Raw genomic sequence first — 20,266 nt, 5'->3', positions numbered from 1 at the left:
ATTCTAAAATTCTAAAATCTTGCTTTTTTCATACTTAAATCCTTATTCCATCTGGAATTGATTTGTGTTGTGTGCAAAATGTGAGATAGAGATTAGATTTCTTTTTATTTTTTCCCATGTAGATAACCAGTGAATTCTTATCATCATAGAATGACCTCTCCTTTCTTGATCTATAAGGACAGTTGTGTCGTATATCAGGTTTCCATATAAGTGTGAGTTGGTTTGTGGCTCTCTTTTCTGTTCCATTGGTCTTTCCTGTACTAATACTCTACTGTCTAGTTTACTATAGCTTTATAATAAACCTTCATATCTCATAAAGGAAATATCCTACCTTGTTCATCTTTAGAAGTGTCATTGCTATTCTTGTCTTTTGCTTTTCCATCTCAATTTTAGAATTAGCTTGTCAACTTCTTTAGAAAAACTGTTGTGATTTGTGATTGAGTGAATTTCTGGATCAATTTGGGGAGAACATTTTTATAATATTGCCTTTTAAACACAGACATGATAAATATCTCCTTTTATTTAGGTATTCTTTAATGTTTTTCAATAGACACTTAATAATTTTCTCCAAAAAAGTCTGGTACAACTTTTATTAGATTTAGTTCTAGCTATTTTGTACTTCATTGTTATTTTTACTTGGATTTTTAAAGGTACATTTTCTAATTATTTTTTGCTTGTATGTAAATGAAATTTATTCTCATATACTGATACACTCAGAAGCTTTGCTAAACTCTTATTAATTCCACTGATTTGATGATTTTTCTGTTTTTTTTCTGTGTAGTCTATCATATAATTTGTGATTAATCACAGTTTTGATTCTTCTGTGTACTTCTAATTTCTTTTTCTTTTTTATTATTTCCTTTTCCTATCTTATTGCATTGCCTAGGACCTTCAGTTTAATGTTCTGTGTAACTGATAAGAGTATTCTTATCTGCTCTAATTTAAAAGTGAATATTTTTATGTTACACCACTGGTGCATTGGGCGAATGATTACTAGTTAGCAAAGAGTTTTTATCATGAATAATATGAAATTTTATTGAATGTTTTTAATGTATCTGTTGAGGTGATCATATAATTTGTTTAATCTGTTAATGTGGTGAATTACATTAAGAGATTTTTTTTTTTTAAATGCTAAAGCAACTTTGCATTTCTGAAACACTCCATCCTGGTCATGATATATTATTATTATTATTTTCTTTCTGCATTGCTAGATTCAGTTTGCAAATATTTAGTTTAGGAATTTTTTTTTTGCATCAATTACTGTGAGTGGTGATTGCTTGAAGTTTCTTTTTCTGATACTGTTTTCTTCAGGTTTTGGTATTTAGATAATACTAATCTTATAAAATGACTTGGGGCATATATACTCTTTCTAATCTCTGAATGGATGAAAAAAGCTTTACATTATCTCTTGCCTGAATGTTTGGTAGATTCATTTCTAAAACCGTCTAGACTTAGTATTTTTCTTGGGGATATTTTAAACTGCTGATACAATTTGAAAAAATGTCTATAGGACCTTTGAGGTTTTCTTTTTCTATGTGAGTCACTTTTGGTGATTTATATTTTATAGGAATTTATCCATTTCTTCCTAAAAACTATGGATGTAGCATTTCTCACAATAACCTCTTACTTTTTCAATTTTTTCTTCTTTCATTTATGTTCCTTTTAATTCTTGATGTTATATTTTATTATTTTTGCCAGAATTTGTCAGATTTTTTTTGTCTTTTCAAAGAACCAGTTTTTAGCTCTGTTGATATTTTATTGTTTCCTTGTTTTCTAGTTTATTAATTTCTTTATCATTTCCTTCCTTCTGTTTTTGGGGAGGATTATTATATTTTTAACCTTTTAAGGGCTATGCTTAGTTCATTAATTTTCAAACTTTCTTCTTTTCTCGTATAAACATTTAAGGCTATAAAATTCCCTCTAAGTACTGCTTTATGCATCCCACAGGTTTTGATGACTGTTTTGTTGTTGTTGTTGTTGTTATTTTCCAGTTCTATAAGTACTTACTGATTTTTGCTATATTTCTTTTTTATACCTGAATTGCTTAAAAATAGGTTTTAGAAGTTCCGGCTTATGTTTTAAGTTATCTTTTTGCTACTGGTTTCAGCTTAACTGTGCTATGGTTCAGAGAATGTGGTCTATATGTTATGGTTCTTGACACTTGCTTTATGACCTATTATATGATGAAGTTTTGCAACTGTCCTGTGTTTGCTTGGAAAGAATGTCTAGTCTCCAAATGGGTTTTACATATAACATATCCATTTAGATCAGACTTGTTAATTGTGTTATTTAAATCTATTTTTATTCTGATTTTTATATGTGTCATTCCTTAATTTCTAGAGGGTGTATTAGAACATCCTGCTTTGATTTGATATTTGTCATTTTTCTCCTTATGATACTTTTCCTTTACATATTTGATGCTGTGTTATTAGCCACGAACAATTTTAGAATTCTCCTATCTTCCTAGAAAATTGAATCCTTTAATGATATGTAGTGAACCTCTGCCCCTTTGCCTTTTAAAATATCTACTTTTAAATTTAAAATATCTAATGAGACTGTTTTGTCTGTTTTGTCTCATGTTAATATAGCTACACCAGCTTCCTTTGGCCAGTATTTTCTTGGTATACCTTTTTCTATTGTTTTACTTTCAACTTTTTTGTGACTTTGTTTTAGGTGTCTCTTTGGTGAACAGCAAATAGATGGATTCTGTTTTTTCTTTTATGTGTTCTGGCAATATTATTTTCTTAACTAGAGAGTTGAAGAGTCCAGTTATTAATTGTGTTTACTGATATATTTGGATTTATTTCTTCTATCTTATTTTTTGTCTTTATTCATCCTGCCCTTTTTTCCCCTTATTTTTTTTTTTTTCGGATTGAAAGATTACCTCCCCCTCCTCATTCCTTCTTCCCTTTTCAGTTTCAAAACTATACATTGTTTCTATTCCTTTAGTGATTAGTATAGAAACTTTATCATGCATATTCAACTTAGCAAAGTCTAAGTCTAATTAATATTTATAGCCTCCTCCAGAATAAGTTCCAGAAGGAAATTAGAATACTTCAATTCCAATCACATACCAATTTATAAACTTCTGTTCAATATTTTAGTTGTACCTTTATAAATAAGTGACATTTAAAAAGCAATATCATTTTTTAAAGTAATCCATTTTCCCTTAGCTATGCCAACATTTACTATTTTGTTTTATATGCCAGTCTTCTTCCTCCTGGGTTATCTTCTTGCTTCCTGAAATAGAGCTTATAGAAATTCCTATGATTAGAATCAATTCATTGTAAACTTTCTCACTTTTTAATTATTTCTTGAAAATATTTTTATTTCACCCTTATTTTGGAAATACTAGTTTTGCTGACACTTATTTTCCATCAGCACTTTGAAGGGACTATTTTACTATCTTCTGGCTTCCATTGTGCTGTTGTCTTCCTAAATCTGAGAACTGTTTTTTGGGTTTTTTTCTTCTTTTAATTAGTTCTGGGTAGTTCTCAACCACTATCTCTTTAAACATTACATATTCCCCATTCTCTCTATCATTTCCTTCTGGAACTCTGATTAGATCTATCATGGACCTTCTCTGTTCTCCATGTTAGTTCAACTTTCTTTCATATTATTGTTAATATTATTGTTTCTTTGTGTTGCACTCTGGCTAATTTCTGAAGATAGATCTCCTAGTTCATTAAGTCTTTTGTTGTTTCTAAAGGCTATTTGACCCCATCTATTTAGTTTTGTCTTAAGTATTATATTTTTATCTTGAAAAGTTCTTCCCTCCCCACCCCCTGCAATCAGCTTATTTATTTTTGAAAGTCTCTTGCTCCTTTGCCATAATTTTTAATGTCTTTTATATTTTTAAACAGTTTTTTTAAAAAGTCCTATTTCTGACAATTCTGTTTCCTGTTGTCTTAATAGTCTGATATGTAGTTGGTGTTTCTAGCTGACTCTTGCTCATGGTGCCTTGTTCCTTATGTCTTATACTATTTTTGATTGTGAACTCATGTTCCTTGGAAATTTATCTGAGAGTTCTTTGAGGCCCGGATGAAAGTTACATTCTTTCATAGAGGATATGTGTTTACTTGACCAGATGCCTGGAAATGCTACAAACCCAGATTCACTAAAATTAAATGTTCGGCTTGGGCTTTTTGGGCCCCACAGTTAGTTTGCGTTTTGGCTCCTTATTTCTCTGGATTTTTGCTTTCTCATTTGCCCCCAAGGATTTTCTTTACATTCCCATCAGCTCAAGCATGCATTTAGAAAGAATTTTAAAGACATCTTATCTGTTAATTTAGGTGTTCTTGGAGACTTTCTCTGGCCCTCTTGTTTGTCATTTTGCTAGAAATTGATGTCTTTATTATAGTTTTTCATTTGACAGTCATATTTGTCTTCATGCTGGTTATATGTCCTTCAGGACTGCATATGCTAACTTCTTGTATCCTCTTAAGACTTTCTACAAACATAAAGTAGTCATTTGTTTTCTTCTGTCTTTTACTCAATTCTTTAACATAACACTTGTCTTAGTCCTCGTATTGCTCCCCTTCTTTTAGACCTTATTCTCTTCTATCTGTCCTTACAGAGGGAAGTCCTTGCTTGTCAAGTACTGAGAGCTCAGAGGGCTCTGTCCATTTAGTGCAGGGGACCACTTCTAATCTCAAACTTTTATAAAAGGAAGAAGAAAACAGTCTGAGATTGCTGTATCTTTACCTTGCTCAGTTAGGAATCCAGCAGGGTAGGAGAAGTAAGAAGGAAAGCAGGATCAGAGTTCTTTTCCATGGGACTGAAGGGCTTGTTTTCTATGTTTATTGTGGCAGCTAGGTGTTAGCTAACTAGGTCAGGGCCAAGGTCCTTGCCTATTGACTCCTATGTAAGGAATTTCTGAAGTAAAGGAAAGCTGACTCTCTCCCACCAGGCCCACCAGGCAGGGGTGTTCTTTGGGGGAAGTTTCTACAGTATTGTGGGTGGATCCTCATCCTTGTGGGTTCAGACACCTGATGAGTTTAGGGCTAGATACTCATTATTCAAGTCTCAAACTGAGGTTGACAGTTTATGAGTTTACAGTGAGAAATACTTCTGCCCGGGGGACATGACCTTGGGTTATGGCTCAGCCCATGGTATCTTACAGATTCAGCAATTGGGAAGCCCAGTTGTGATCGTATACGAGTAAAAAATCGGAACTAGGAGAGATAGTCCTGTTACTTGAAATTTAGTGGCAGCTGCCTGAGATGGACAGATCCATCCAACTCCAAAGGTCTGGACCATCGTGAGGGTACTGATGTGCGCAACTGTCAACAGCCAACCCTCCCTTCTCTTGTATTTGTGGGACTGGTCAATTCCTTTTTTCACTGACATATTCTTTCTCTAGATGTATTAATACAACCTACCCATTTAGGGTTAAGGCTTAGTGTAAGAGCCACTCTTCTGGTTTGAGGTGATTTTGCCTGTCCTTGCTCTGAACCACTCTGCATTGATTTCATGGTCTAATTCTCCAAGGGCAGCCCTATTTCCCTTAATTCCAAGTTTTGGGGGAATGCCTCATTGCAGCTCATGAATACTGACAACAGTTTATCCCAAGACTTTGAAGCAAAGGTTTTTTTGAGCAAAGGAATCAATTACAGGGTGTGGCTCCCAAGTGAGGAAGCATTTCCAGAAGGCATCCAAGGTAGTTTGTCTCAGAACTTCACCGTTGCACCTCTGAACTTGAGCGTTTGAGGGGGAGTATTTTAACTTTAATAACACGAAGGGTTTTACCTGTACTTTGGTATCTAGCAGATGTGCTAATTAAGAAGATACCTATCTTCTCCCTAAAGTAGGTTTCCTAAGGACATATATTTGGCAATATTGGTTTAGCAAGAATTACTGTATGTGCTCGAAAGTACAAAACTGTACTTCTTTAAAAATATCTCTGGTTCAGATGTGTTGCCAATGCAGCCTGGCCTCCCCCCACTCCCATTAGTTCTGATGAGGGAGGTTTGATGCCTGTCACTGCATGTAATCTGGACCTTCCTTTGTGAGTCATTCCTTCTCTCATTTTCTCCAAGCAAATACAAATCGCCCATCAAATGACAAGTGAAGGCACAGGGGAGGCAAGGGGAGGGAAATCAGAGCCGAAATCTGTTAGCTATTTGGAGTAATTGGTTATTTGCTGTGTTTGCTGGTTGGGAAGCAGAGCACATACTTTACGGTCTCTCCTGTTACGGGGGCTGGAGTCACCCGCCGATATTGGATCCTCGTTGCCGGAGCCCTTGGCTCCGGGCTCCTTTCCCCTGCTTGGCATTCCTGTGGTCTCCTCGGGGGTGCACCCCTCCTCCCTCGATGCACACTGCAGGGGGGACAGCCCGGGGTGAAACTTGTCTGGCAAACTCCAGGGCCTCATCAGGCAGGAGGAGGCCCCAGCCCCCTTCAACCAGCCCTCCTTGTGTCTGCCTCCACCCGCCATATACTCCCCTCTTCCCAAAAGATCTTTCCCTGGTCTGCGAGGGACCTGTTTTCCCATCCAGAGAGAAAAGGTTCATCTCTTCTCAGTGAAAAAATGCTCAGCTTTTTGTGGAAATCTGCAGGACAAGAAGTTCTCTCTGAGGTCTCATTGCGTGCCTTCCTACCCCTAACTGTCCTGTCCCTGTCGCCCCTTCCCTGTAGTCTGGGTCAGGACAGTGCTTGGAACTTGGTGCAGTGCTCATGGCTGAGTAACTGCCCCCCCTCCCCCCACCGAGGATGCTCATTGAAGCTTATTAACCAAGCCAGTATCTTTAACACCTCTCTGACATTAACTGAAGGGTGGGGAAGCCAGACCGAAGTAGGAGCAAGTTCAAAATAGAAAATATTTGAAAAGTAATGTGATTTTGTGTATGAAAATGCACACAGTAACTAGAAAGTAGGTCGACTTTGGCACATAGTAGGCTCCCCCAAAATACTTTTAAAATTGAATTTAAGATAGCTAAGATGAGTGTCTCTAGTTTGATGAATGCTTCAGCAGTCCCGGGAAAGCCTTCAAAAATAGTTTTTCTCTTAAGTAGATTGTTGGAACTCTTGCTAAGCAAAACTGTCTACATAAGCAGAATGAAGAAGGTAAGGAAAGCTTTTGCCCAGGCCCTGTTGGAACCATCACAAATTCTGAATTTGTGATGGCTCATTGCTTTCTTCATAGGTGACAAGACTCTGATGGGCTCTTCTTTCATTCACCCTACTGGATAGATCCCATTCCTCTGGGCTTTCTGCATGGGTGTATGTGGTCATGCTGTCCTCAGAGGACCAAGTCATGAGCTCATGCATCTTACCTACCTTAGGCTCCAGAGCTGGGAGAGGGCTAGTAAGCTGGCATTCCCCAGAGGTTCCCCACCCCACTTGGGTCTCCCATCTGGAACAGGCCAGTAGTCAAATTATCAGGTCTTGACCTTTCTCTGCTCACCATCTGCTTGACTTTGCTAGATTTCAGGCAGACTTACTCACTGGGCCTTTTGGAAGCAATTCAGCATTTTGGTTAAAGGTCTTGCCTTCCCTCCCACCTCTGCTGGTCCAGCTGAAGTCAGAGTAAGCGGAGTCATGATCTCTACAGCAGACACAGAGGCAGGACTATAGGGAGTGTCAACAAAAGGTTGAAAGCCCAGTGTTCCACTTGTGAAAATAATTAAGTGATTTTTGTTATGAGTATGTAGAGTTCTGCTGAATCAACATGGTAGCTGGCTGTGGGCACATGTTTGTGTGGATTTGGGGGGCAGGAGAGGTTTTGTATGAATGGGGTGGGGCAGATTGGAAATTGGGGTGCTTGTGTGTTTGGGGGTTTGTCTGGTCTACATGTAGGCATAAGTACTCGTATGTTACGTCTGCATTTGTATTTGTGCGTGCATGAGCAAATAGTCTCCATTCCTTAAAACTGAGGGCATTAATTAAAGAATGAGAGGCATCATATCATTATTCTAGTTACGCAACTGTTGAGTTTTAGGGCATTGGTACTAGGGATCAAACTGATGATGTTGGCAGTATCAACAAGGATATTTATCACAGTAAACTTTACAGGTCATAAAATCTCTTTATAGACATCAGCCCATAGCCTCACCATAAACCCAATGTTGGGTTATATTATTACCATCTTGATGATAATGATTTGTGCTATGAGAGAAATCACTCTCAACACAGTCTAGGATATCTACCTCTGGGTTGACATAGGTAATGAAGGCCTGCTTAAAATTATTTAAAAAAAATAGACTTTTTATATGGAACTACTGAGTAGTTCCATATAGTGACCCAAGCAAAGTTTAACATTGTAACTTTGGTGACAAATGAATTTGACCGGGAACTTTTCTCTTTGATCCAAGTGGTCATCCCGGGAGAAAACACAAGTGAGACCTCCTCCCCACTCTCAACTTTCCTCACTGCACAGAAAGTCAGGCTTAGATTTATTGTTGTCAATTTTTCTGTCTATATTCATGAAATGTGTTAGGCCCATTGAATGAAAATGGGAGATTAACTGTTCAGTGTGTGCTGTGCTGATTTGGGTCTTCAGAGGGATTAGGGTGCCCATTACACTGGATCAAGCCCAGAGAAGCATGTCTTTGTTACATGGCTCTGGTTGCTCAGGAACTGAATGCTGGCTATTAGCTGAAATTGGAGAGGCTGCCAGTCCGTGCCTTGATCAGACTTACTTGCTTGGCTGGCTGAACGATGAGGGGCCTTGAACTTTGGGCAGGGGGATATAAAGTTTTAATGGCCAGAATTCTTGCTAAAGCCTGAGATGACACTTAGCAAACAAGCCTTTTGCTTGTTTCTCCTCTTTGCTATGTTCCAAGACTAGATGCTTGGCTATTGCAAAATGAGGTCAAGAGCACACTTGGAATTTGAGAACATATGACCATAACTCTTCTAGAGTTTTGGATGATGGGATTCCACTGACATTGAGGGGGGGTGGTGGTGGTACTGGCTTTGACACACCAGGGTTAAGACTGGAAGGGCTGTCCTGTTTCTGTGGGGCTCATTCTTCTGGGTGTGCTAACTTATTCTTGGACTTCCTGAGAAGAGAAGGAAGAAGTGGGCTTGAAATAACTCTATCAGAAGCCAAATTAGTAAACTAGCAGGAATGGTATTTTCAAGTCACATCTGTGAGTGTGTTAAAAACATAACTTTATTTTCCTGTAATTCAACTTAATCTCCTTTTCGAGCTCACATTTTTCCTGATGGCAGAGAAGCCCTGGTATCCTTCAGTAGTTCAGGTTTAAGCTGAGTCACTTTTGGGCTTTTCCTCCTTGTCCTTACCCCTGGAAGGCTAGCTAAATTCTGGGGTGGGCTTCCAGAATGTCATGACCTCCATAGGCAGAGACCCCTGGTCACCAGTATGTGTCTGGCCTGCTGATTTCTGGGCCCATGGACCACATAGACAATAGCTTGTTATCTCGGCACAAGACCCTTTCAGGTCCCCTGGCTCTCTCTCGACTAATTTTCAAGCCCTTCTGGGAAACATGGTAAAATTTGGCCACTCTTTCATGACACTCTGGGGTCTATAGGAAATGCAGAAGGCTCCATGGCTCTCTCTCCCATGATACCCATGCAGCCATCTCTGCCAAGTGCCCCATGTCCCCATTCCTCTAGCAACTTCTGGGCCACTGTTTACTAGATCCCCAGAGCTATGGAGGGGTGTTTTCCATATAAACTTTGGAGCTAACCTGGGGGCCAGGATGTGGGTGTGCCTCATCAAAACCATCACAAAGCTCTAGTTCTTTCTTGCTCTCCCCCTCTACACTTTCACCTCCTCTGGAAGGGTGGGAAAACTGGCTGGACAAAACATCCTCTTAAACCTATTTTTAAAAATAGCAATGTTATCTGCCTTTGGAAATTTAAAAGCCAAATATCCCCCTTCATCCCTGCTGTTTAGGCATTTATATATTCATCGAATACTTACTGAACTCCAAATACGTGCCAGGCAGTGTTCAAAGTACTAGGGATAGACTGCTAAAAAAGATAGAGATCTCTGCCCTCATGGGGAAGGAGACACAACAAACAAATACCTAAATAAAATACATGGCATGTCAGATGGTGATAATTGCTAGGGAGAAAAAGCAAGGAAGAGGGGATAAGATTTGCTGGGGGGGAGGAGTCATGATTTAAAATCTGGCAAAGAAGGGGGTAAAGCAGATTGCATTTGAGTCAAGACTAGAAGGAGGTGAAGAAGTGACCTATGGGTCTATGGGAGGAATAGAGCTCCTGGCAAGAGCATGGGGGTGCTGGAAGTACTCAAGGACCAAGCAGGCCATTGTGGCTGATGAGCATGAATGAGGAGGAAAGACAAAGGGCATGAGATCAGGGAGGTGAGGGGACCACATCACTAGAGGCTTTAGCTTTATCCTGAGTTGAGTTGGCAAATCACTGGAGGGATTGCACCAAGGGCTGACGTGCTCCTGTGGGGCCGTTGTGTTGAGGATAGATTTGGGGGCAAGGCTGAAAGCAGGGAGACCAGTTAGGAGACTGGTGCAATATTCTAGATGTTGGGGAACAGGGGGATAGTGATTTGGGAGAAGTGGTCTGGTTCTGAATATGTACTGAAGGTGGCACCAACAGGATTTGCCGATGGGCTGAACATGGGGCATGAGGAAAGGACTCAAAGGTGACTGCAGGGTTTTGGGCTTGAGCATCTGGAAGAAAGCATTACCATTTATTTACACGAGGGAGCCTGGAAGGAGCAGGTGGGTGGAGGATGGTCAGGAGTTGGATTCTGGACATAGTACATTTGGGATGCTTACTAAATGTCCAGTGGGAGATGTGAAATGGGGGGCTGGAGTTCAGAGGAGTCATCCAGGCTGGAGAGAGCTCAGCATGGGATTCGTCAGCATCGGTGCCATTTAAAGATGTAAGTCTCAAGGAGAACCCCAGGGAGTGAGAGTGGATGAAGAGGAGAAGAGGTCTGAGCCCAGAGCCCTGGGGCACTCAGATGACCAAAGGGTGAGTGACCAGGAGGAATCAGCAGAGATGGAGAAGGCTTGGCCTGTGATGGCGGAGGACATCACCCTGGTCCTCTGTAAGGCAAGGGGGATGTTTGAAGGAGAGAGGAGCGACTGCCCATATCAAATACTGCTGCTAGATTGATCGTTGAAGTCACTGGTGATCTTGACAAGCTTTGGTTGAACAGAGACAATGGAAAAACAAGAATTAGATGCAAGTGTAGCTAACTCTTTCTAGAAGTTTTTCTGTAAAGGGGAGAAAGGAATTAGCTGGGAGCCAAAGGAGAAAGTCAGAGAGTTTTCTTTAAGTGACAGGGTACTAGTGTCACCTGTTTGAATGCCGGTGGAGTGACCCAGTAGAGATGCACGTCGGATGGCCTGGGCGAGGGTGAGGAGGATCATGGAGTGGTGTCCTTGAGTAATCCAGGGACACGGGACCTAGGGCACAAGTGCAGGGGTTGGCCTTGGGTCGGGTGCAAGCCGAGCACGCCTGGTAACAGGAGGGAAGGCAGGATGTGATGCAGATGCTGGTGAGGGCTTGCGGAAGGTCTCTTCTGATTGCTTCTGCTTTCCAAGAGAAGGAGGAAGCAGGGTCACTGGCCAAGAGTGAGCAGAGGGAGGAGGTGGCGGAGGTCTGGGGAGAAAGCAGAAGGTACGGGATGGTGGTGTTAAGAGATGGGAGGACTGGGAAATTGAGGTGGGGTGGATGGACAGCACTGGGAGCCACTTGAGGCTGTGATACGAACTTGGAGTGAGAACAGCAACTCCTTTGCTCGTCCCCTCTGGCCACATTTGGTTGTGTGGGGAGGATGTGCAGTAGAGTTAAAACCAGGTTGGTTTGGCCAGAAGTATGACAGTTTCCAGAGAGGAGCAAGGGAGTAGAAGCAGGGAAGATCAAAGGGGTAAGCAGAGGAGTGTAGAGGCAAAAAATAAACTAGTTAATATACAAATAAGATTCTGCTACACGTATCGTGTCTGCCAAGGGGGTGGAATTAGAAGACATTAGCCTGAGGGATGCAGAAAGAAGAGGGGGACAGGAGCCACTGAGCGGCAGGCCAGCTGGTGTAACCTGGAGTTAGGAAGGCCACCCACCGCCTGTGCTCCTCACCAGCCACTGGACCCTGCCTGGAACTTTGAGGGATGAGGAAATTACAGCTGAGAGAGGTTCTCGAGGAAAATAGGGTATGCTAAGATTTAGGTCTTTTTTGGTGACCATTCGATTATTCTTATGAAAAAAAAATTAACTCTTATTTCCTTAGAATACATACTTGAGATTCCTGCTTTTAGAGGTCATAAGCTTGTATTTGATCATTTGTTCTTTTTTATTTTAACAGCTCTAGTGAGATAATCCACATAATACAAGTACCTATTTCGTGTACAATTCAGTGTTCTTTAGTATATTAACAGAGTTGTGCAGCCATCACCATAATCAATTTTAGAACGTTTTTATCACTCCAAAGAGACTCTGTACCTAAGAGCAGTCACCTGCCAGTTCCTAGGCAACCATTCATTTACTTTTGGTCTCAGAGCTGCCTATTCTGGACATTTCATATAAATGGAATCATAAAATATGTGGTCTTTTGTGATTGACTTCTTTCACTCAGCTACTGTTTTCAAGGTTCATCCATGTTGTAATGTGCATCAATTCTTCACTTTTATTGCCAAATGTATAGATATATCACATTTTCTTTATCCATTCATCAATCGATGGACATTTGGATTCTATGCCTTGGCTGTTATGAATGATGCTGCTCTGAACATTCCTGCACAAGTTTCGGTGTAGATGTAAGTTTTCATTTCTCTTGGTTATATAACTAGGAGTAGAATTGCTGGTCACATGATAACTCTCTGTTGAACCTTTTGAAGAACTGCCAGATTGTTTTCCAAAGTGACTGTACGCTTTTATGTTCTCATCAGTAACGTTCCAGTTTCTCCACGTCTTCACCAACACTTGTTATTATCGGACTTTTCATGATAGCCATCCTGGTGGGTATGCAGTGTTTTCTCACAGTGGTTTTGATTTACGTTTCCCTGTTGGCTAACGACGAGCACCTTTTCCTGTGCTTATTATCCATCTGTTGATCTTCTTTAGAGGAATGTCTATTTAAATGCACTGCTCCTTTTTAGTTGTGTTATTTGTCTTTTTATTATTGAGTTGTGTGAATTCTCCATATATTCTGGTTACAAATCCCTTTTCAGATATATCATTTGTAAATATTTTCTCCTGTTCTGTGAATTATCTTTTCATTTTCTTGGTGATGTTTTTCTTCAAAGCATCCTGCGATTGTCCTTTATTTTAAAAATCTTTAATTTTTAAAATTATGTAAGGAATACATGCACATCAAGAAAAATTAGAAAATTTTGAGTGATGCTCAAAAATAAAAGGAATAAACAAAACATTTATAATGCTGGCATTCAGAGGTAATTGCTATGAATATTTGGGGTTTGGTCCTTTTACTTAAAATGAAATCACACTATTCATTTATTAACCTTTTATTAATCTCATCAGTTGTGAATAGCTTTCTGTGTCAATAAATCTATTTCAATTGCATCATTTTTTATGTTGCATAACACTTAATCACGTGGATGTTCAGTTTACCCAAACAGTTCATTATTGTTGGATACTTAAATTGTTTCCAATTTTTTACTATTATAAATGAAGTTAAATCTCTATGCATATCTACGATTACTGTCTTCAGATTTCTAGGACAGGTTGATGGGTCAAAGTATATGTACACTTTTAAGGCTGAGGAAACATGCAGCCAAATGGCCTTCTGGAAAAGACTATGGCCAGCTATGCAACCACTGGCAGTTTGTGAGGGAGCCAGCCCTTGGCCAAGAAGCTAACCTGGTCCATATCAAAGAAACAACAATATCATGATCACTGATATCAGTAAATACTGACATTGCACTTATGTGCTAGGCACTGTTCTAAGCTCTTTATTCCTATTGACTCATTTATTTCTCACCATAATTCTATCAAATTGGTACTATTATTTGTTCATTTTATAGATTATTAAGGCACAGTGAGGTTAAGTAGTTATCCAAGGTCACACAGCTAGGAGGGGCAGGATTTGAACTCTGCTAGTCTGGCTCCCAAGTCGTAGCTCCCAACCACCCTGATTTATTGCCTTTTTATATCCACATCACATGAAAATTATTGGCAGAGGCAGCCCTATGTACAAAAGCATCGGACTCTTGGTTTTGGCTCAGGTTGTGGTCTCAGGGTCATGGGATAGAGTCCTGGTGTCTCCCCAACCCTTAAATAAATAAATAAATAAATAAATAAATAAATCTTTTTAAAAAAGGGCCAGAGAGTAAATATATTAGGTTTGGGGGACCTAAGGTCTCTGCCTCAATTACTCAACTCTGCTGTTGTAGCTGAGAAGACACCACACACTGTATTTAAGTTACAAAAGCAGGTGGCCGGCCAGTGAGCAATAGTTTGCAGATTTCTGTTATAGATGATCATGTGGGTTTTCTCTCCTTAATCAGTATGTTGAGCCACTCCTGCATTCTGGAATAATCCAGCTTGACCATGGCACATCTACTGCTGTAATCTATTAGTATCTTAATGTCTCTGTTCAGGAATGGGATTAATGTGTGTGTGTGTGTGTGTGTGTGTGTAATAAAGAATGATTTATTCTTTGAAAGACTGATAGAACTTTGTTCCAAAGGAACCATCTTGACTGATGTCTGTTTTGGAGGTACTTTCTTTGAGAGCTCTTTCACTTTCAGGGTTACTGATCTCTTCATGTTTTCTATTACTTTGGAATCGATTTTGGGAATTTGTACTCTTCTAGAAGATATCCCGCTTCATCTACATTTTCCGTTTTGTCACTGATTTGGTGGTAGTAAATCTCTTAATATTTTCTTTTTTTTTTTAAAGATTTTATTTATTTATTTGACAGAGAGATAGCGAGAGAGGGAATACAAGCAGGGGGAGTGGGAGAAGCAGAAGCAGGCTTCCCACAGAGTAGGGAGCCCGATGCTGGCCTCGATCCCAGGACCCTGGGATCCTGACCTGAGCCAAAGGCAGACGCTTAACGACTGAGCCATCCAGGAGCCCCAATCTCTTAATATTTTCATTCTCCCCATAATATCTTTCTATTTGATCTTTCTCATTCCTAATGGTGTATCTGCTTCTAGACATTAGATTTGATAAATGTTTATTTTATTGGTCTTTTGAAAGTTTGCTCTGAGATTTGATTATCATTTAGAATACTCTTCTCCTTTCTAATATATTAATTTCTACTTATCATTGTCAAATTTTGGCCTTCCTGTTTTTCATTTTGTAATTTCTTGAGCTATCAGATGATATATTTTCATTCTTCTTGTATAAAAGCAAGAGCACTTAAGACTGATTTTTTCCTTGAGGACAGATTTGCTCTAACCCACAAATTTGGGGGCAGAACCCTCTCACTGTTGTTATTAGCTCAGTATCTATGATTTTAGTTTGGTTTTCTCTTTGACCCAGGAGGGTTTAAAAACTGGGCGTTTAAATTTCTAAAAGGTTGAGATTTTTTAATTTTTAAATTTCTCATTAGTTTCTAGTTTACTGCATTATGGTCAGAGAATGTGACTGATACGGGTTTATCTTGGATTTATTGAGATTTGCTTGTGGCTTTTAATTTTTTCTAAGTGTTCCAATGGTGCTGGAAAAGAAGGTGTATTTTCTGTCATTAGAGCACATGTTTGTCCACTTAACTGACATTGTTAGTGGTACTATTCAGATTCTCTGTCGTCATACTCCTTTTATTTTTTTTTAAATTTACTTGGTTTTTCAAGATTGTGGGAAGTGTAACAAGTGTCCCACAACTAGTGTGCTTCTGTTATTTCTTTGGACAGAACACACTGGTTGGTTGCCTATTTGTGCCTGACTCTGAGCCTGAATCAAACTCAAATCTCTAAGTATCTGGGCTGGGGAAGAGAAGAAAGACTTAGGAGGGATTAGCTAAATTGGTTTCCAGTCTAACCATTTCAACCTGTGTGCACATATGTGCCTGTGTGTTAGTGTGTGTGCTTTTGTGGGGTATATGTGCATTGCAGTATAAACATCTCTCTTGGGCATGTCTGTGTAAATATATTTTTCTGTGTTATGCGTTTAATATGTATGCCTGCATAGGTTTATTCACCCATGGCATCTTTTTCTTTAAATTGATCTTAAAATATTAGGGCTAGGGTCAGCCTTGCTCTATGCTGGCTTTTTCTAGAGTGGTTACAAGCCAGGAAGCTCTGCTACACTGTATATTAACCCATCTGAATGGCTTTTCCTCTCCTCTAGCTGCTGAAGAACCTCCTGGTAAGTTGGTCCGACAATGACTGTAGACTCAGCCTTACTCTGGGACCCATGCTCTGTGCTGTGTGTCTGGGGATCACATTCTGGCCACACAATGGGTGTTAGGGCCATACTACCAGGATGGGTGGAGACTCTGAGAGCCTCATCCTACGTTTTCCCCATTGTGTTTGTTCAGGCACCCTTGGCCTGGTTCCAGCTGCTCCTCACCCTTAATAAGCCCGAACTCAAAGGACTGAGCATTAGTTTAAAGGGAGCCACCAGCATTTCCAGAAACTCAGTGATAGACATTCAGTTGACTTTATAGTATCAGAGCAGATTTTGGGAGATCTCCTAGCACACCCCCGCATACAGAGGAGCCTCTGCCTCGCAGCGTCGAGCAGGTGTTCAAACCTTTCTTCTGGTCTGGTCTGCGCAGCCTGCCCCTGAGCGGTGGGGAGTTCCAGCTGTCTGCTCCCTTGAACTCACCTGACAGGAGAGCTCTGAAGTCCAGGCCGGCCCATCGGCCTTGCTAGGTGCCTGGTCCAGAAGGGTCTTGCTTGGCAAGTTCTGTTTCTGAGGTGATCTCTTTCTTTCTACCCACTCAGGAGGAGGAGTTCATCGACTGGTGGAGCAAATTCTTCGCCTCCACAGGGGAGAGGGAGAAGTGCGGCTCGTACTTGGAGAAGGGCTTTGACACTCTAAAGGTGAGGCCTTTCCACAGTGTGCTCTTCAGTCTAACAGCCCCTGGGCACGCACGAAGGATAGCGGGGGTGCCACAGGAAGACAAAACGTGTACATATATGTCACCTTTGAATATATGTGTGTATCTCCTCATTCGGTGCCTGAGGGCTGATGAGTCCTGATGAGCTAATTGAGGCGAGAAAGGTTACCCACCGATTTAGAGCAAGAAGTCAGTGTGGGCTGGGGTAACCAAGAAAGTATTTTGGGAAGAATGTTGAAAAATACTGAAGTATTTATGGGTGAAATCATGCCTGGCCTGGGAGTTGTTTTAAAATGCTAAAAAAAAAAAAAGAAAAAGAAAAGAAGGAAAGGAAAGAAAAATAAACAGGAATATAGATGATGTGAGTGACCCTCTGATAGATTTTCAAAATATTAAAAATTATGAGAATTGCAAAATATTGAAAATTGTTAAAGCTTGGAGGTGGTACTTAGGGATTTGTTGTATTATTCTGTTTCTTTTAAAGTTATTTGAACTTTTCTATAATAAAAAATTTGTGTTAAAATAAAAAGGAAAGTCAGTTTAAGAATGTAGCTCTGATTCCTTCACCCCTACAATTGGGACAGAAATTGCCTAGCAAATATAAAAATATGGCAAGCTTTGTTTCTGTGAAAAAAGAAAAGAAAAGAAACCCCCCAACCCCCCAAGGCCAACCAACCAAACAAAAACAAAGCCAGGGATGAGTCAGCCAAATTCTGGTATTTTGAGGAAATTCCACAAATACAATTATGCTTTTTAAAAGTAGACTGCTTTTTAAAAAGATAACCAGAGGTGACTCAAAGTTACACCCCAAAGGAGTTGTAGAGGGTCCTGGAGAGGTTGCCAAATACATTCAGGATGTATCGAATTGCAGATAAACAAGGAATAATATTTTAGTAGAAGTATCTTATATAATTGTTAGATAAGTATGTCTTAGGCCTCAGATATTGCATGAGACTTACCTAATGAAATTGTTTGTTATTTATTTGAAATTCAAATTTGAGTGGGTGTCCTGTATTTTGCCTTGCTTTATCTGGCAAGCCTGCTTAGAGAAGGTATGCAAAGGCTGTTAGATGCAGGGGAGGGGCCCAAGGAGCATCCCAAATGGGACTGGCTGAATGGGATTTGAGGCCAGTGGGAGTGGTGGGTGGTCTGGGCTTTCAGGTCATTCTGCTGGCTGAAAAGCCCTGGCTGGCCACTCTGGAGGGTGACAAGGTGGCTAAGAGTTGTCTCTGATGCACTGGGGGCCTCTGGGTGAGTTGTGTCTGGAGGCCTGGATGTGCAGAGACAAGGAGAGCCATGTCCCCAAAGGCACAGGCCTCCTTAGGCAGCAAGTTCTTCGTTGACTTGCAGTTGGGTGTGTGAGGTTGGGCAAAGAGACTGAACTATTTGTGTACCAGGAAGAAGGTCCGACACATTAGGTCTGGCATGTGGTACTGTGGCTATGCCAGAAAATGAGAGAAACCAAGAATGAGGACTCCTGCCAGCGAGGCCCATGGCCCTGGCCCCCCTCCTTGCTGCTCCCTCAGATGCTGGACATGGAACTAGCATCCTGCCCTCCAGCCTGACCTCTCCGAGGAGATGTCTGACAGTGTCCAAGTGAACATGGACCATCCAAAACAAGATGCATTCAACCTGTTTCTGGGGGAAAAAACCAGACCTGGAAGGAACACTGGTCCTTTAAGGATAAGTAAATAGAAGAAAACCACCACCACTACCATGAGTTTTTGAAAAATAGCCTGTAGCATCATGGAGAGAACGGAGAACACGATGGGTAGAGGAAAAAAAACATATTTGGAAATTACTAGCCTGGGGGAAATATACAATTCACAGTGTCAGTAGCAAAAGAAAAGCAAAAGATACAAACAAGAAAGCATAAAAAACAGAAATCATAGTAAAATACAACAGAAAGAGAATAATACATATTTGTTTTCCTAAAAAATGAAAATGTATTAAGCTTCTCTATTGAGTGATAAGGACCCTTAGACTATATAAAATTCAAAATTCATTAGACTGTTCTTAAGAGGTAGGTCTAAAACAGTACAGCGTAGAATATCTAAAAAATAAATATTTTGGCACACAAAATAAGGTAAGTGCCAATAAAAGAGAAACAGATAATTTAAAGTAAAAAGCAAAGGAAACAAAATGGGATGTTTTATATAAATAAAAGATACATGTCTCAATGAGAAAATGCCCAAATATTCCTGTACAGGACAATAAAGCTTAGAAATATTTAAAGCAAAAATGGGAGGAAGATGTAAACTCATACCTCACCCAAATAAAAGCAAGAAATGAGAGAAATTAAAGTTGCAGTAGGGATTTTAATTCACCTCTCTCCTAGGCCGGTGAAGCAGAAAGTAAATAAATAAGGAAAGAAGAGGTCTGAATAAAAAGGTAAAATATTTTTTAAGTTACATCAAAAGTAGCTTTAAAATAGAGAATAAAAATAATTAAAAAAAATAGAGAATACGTTTTTTCCTAATGCTCAGAGAATATTTACCAAATTTGATCACATATTAGTTTAGCAGTAAATTACAAAAAGCAGAAATCATACAAGACAGATTAAAATGCAATAAAATGAGAAATTAATAACAAAAGTTTAAACAAAAAGACCAACCACTTGGAAATTTAAAAAGTATTTTATTGAGACTTCCAGTATGAACATGGCTGCATAAGTCAGCATATTTCCCCTTTTCTTCTGGAAATCATTCAAACCCACAAACTCCATTTTCAGTAAAAGTTGGAAACAAATAAAACCCGCAGACTCCAAAATACATGTAAGGGCTGTCCAAAGGCAACCAAGATTGGGTAGAAGCCACTCGGCAGTAAATGAAGAGAAAATGATGAAAGGTCATAGTGGTAGCCGATCTCAGAAAACCCCATCCTTCCTAATAGAAGAATGTTGAGAATTATTGAAGACAGGTTATAGGCACATGGGTGCTTATTATCTATTACCTTTCCTTTGTGTGTGCTTGGAAACTTTCATAATAAGTAGTTAAAAAATAGTTCCTGAAGTTGAGTTTCACCATGAAATATAGAAGTGATCTGCCTCATTCACAACAGTGGATATGGGAACTTTGGAGTCAGGTTCAGGCTGGCGACAAATGCTTCTCAGACTTGGTCTGGTTCAGAGAAGCGGAGAAGGTAAAGCCACATAAGAATCACATAGATGAGCCATATTTGCAGGAAGCAGTCTGCCTCTGTGGTCGGAACAAAGGAAGTAATGGGGCTAGGATAATCCAGCCCATTTAGCGACAAGTAATCGTAAAAGAACTGTCAGGGCATTAATTCAAAAATACCATGAAAAAAAGAAAATGTAAATCAAAACTTAGCCAAAAGAAGAGG

At 39.9% G+C, this 20,266-nt stretch overlaps 1 protein-coding gene across 15 annotated transcripts in view; it reads left to right on the top strand.

Annotated features, from left to right (window-relative positions):
* The window catches only part of DYSF (dysferlin), a 202,959-nt gene that overhangs the window by 151,805 nt on the left and 30,888 nt on the right, over window positions 1–20,266 (top strand). For 14 of the 15 annotated variants that reach the window (XM_032410734.1, XM_032410730.1, XM_032410732.1 and 11 more), the window contains one exon: window positions 16,809–16,907. In XM_032410734.1, coding sequence (XP_032266625.1) covers window positions 16,809–16,907 — 99 coding nt within the window. Of the gene's footprint in view, window positions 1–16,209; window positions 16,228–16,808; window positions 16,908–20,266 lie in introns of all 15 variants that reach the window. The other variant, XM_032410719.1, reaches the window with a different exon arrangement.

The sequence above is a fragment of the Phoca vitulina genome, unplaced genomic scaffold (assembly GCF_004348235.1).
Source record: "Phoca vitulina isolate PV1807 unplaced genomic scaffold, GSC_HSeal_1.0 scaffold12, whole genome shotgun sequence".
NCBI classification, from domain to species: Eukaryota; Metazoa; Chordata; class Mammalia; order Carnivora; family Phocidae; genus Phoca; species Phoca vitulina.
This window is presented reverse-complemented; position numbering and strand designations above follow the sequence as displayed.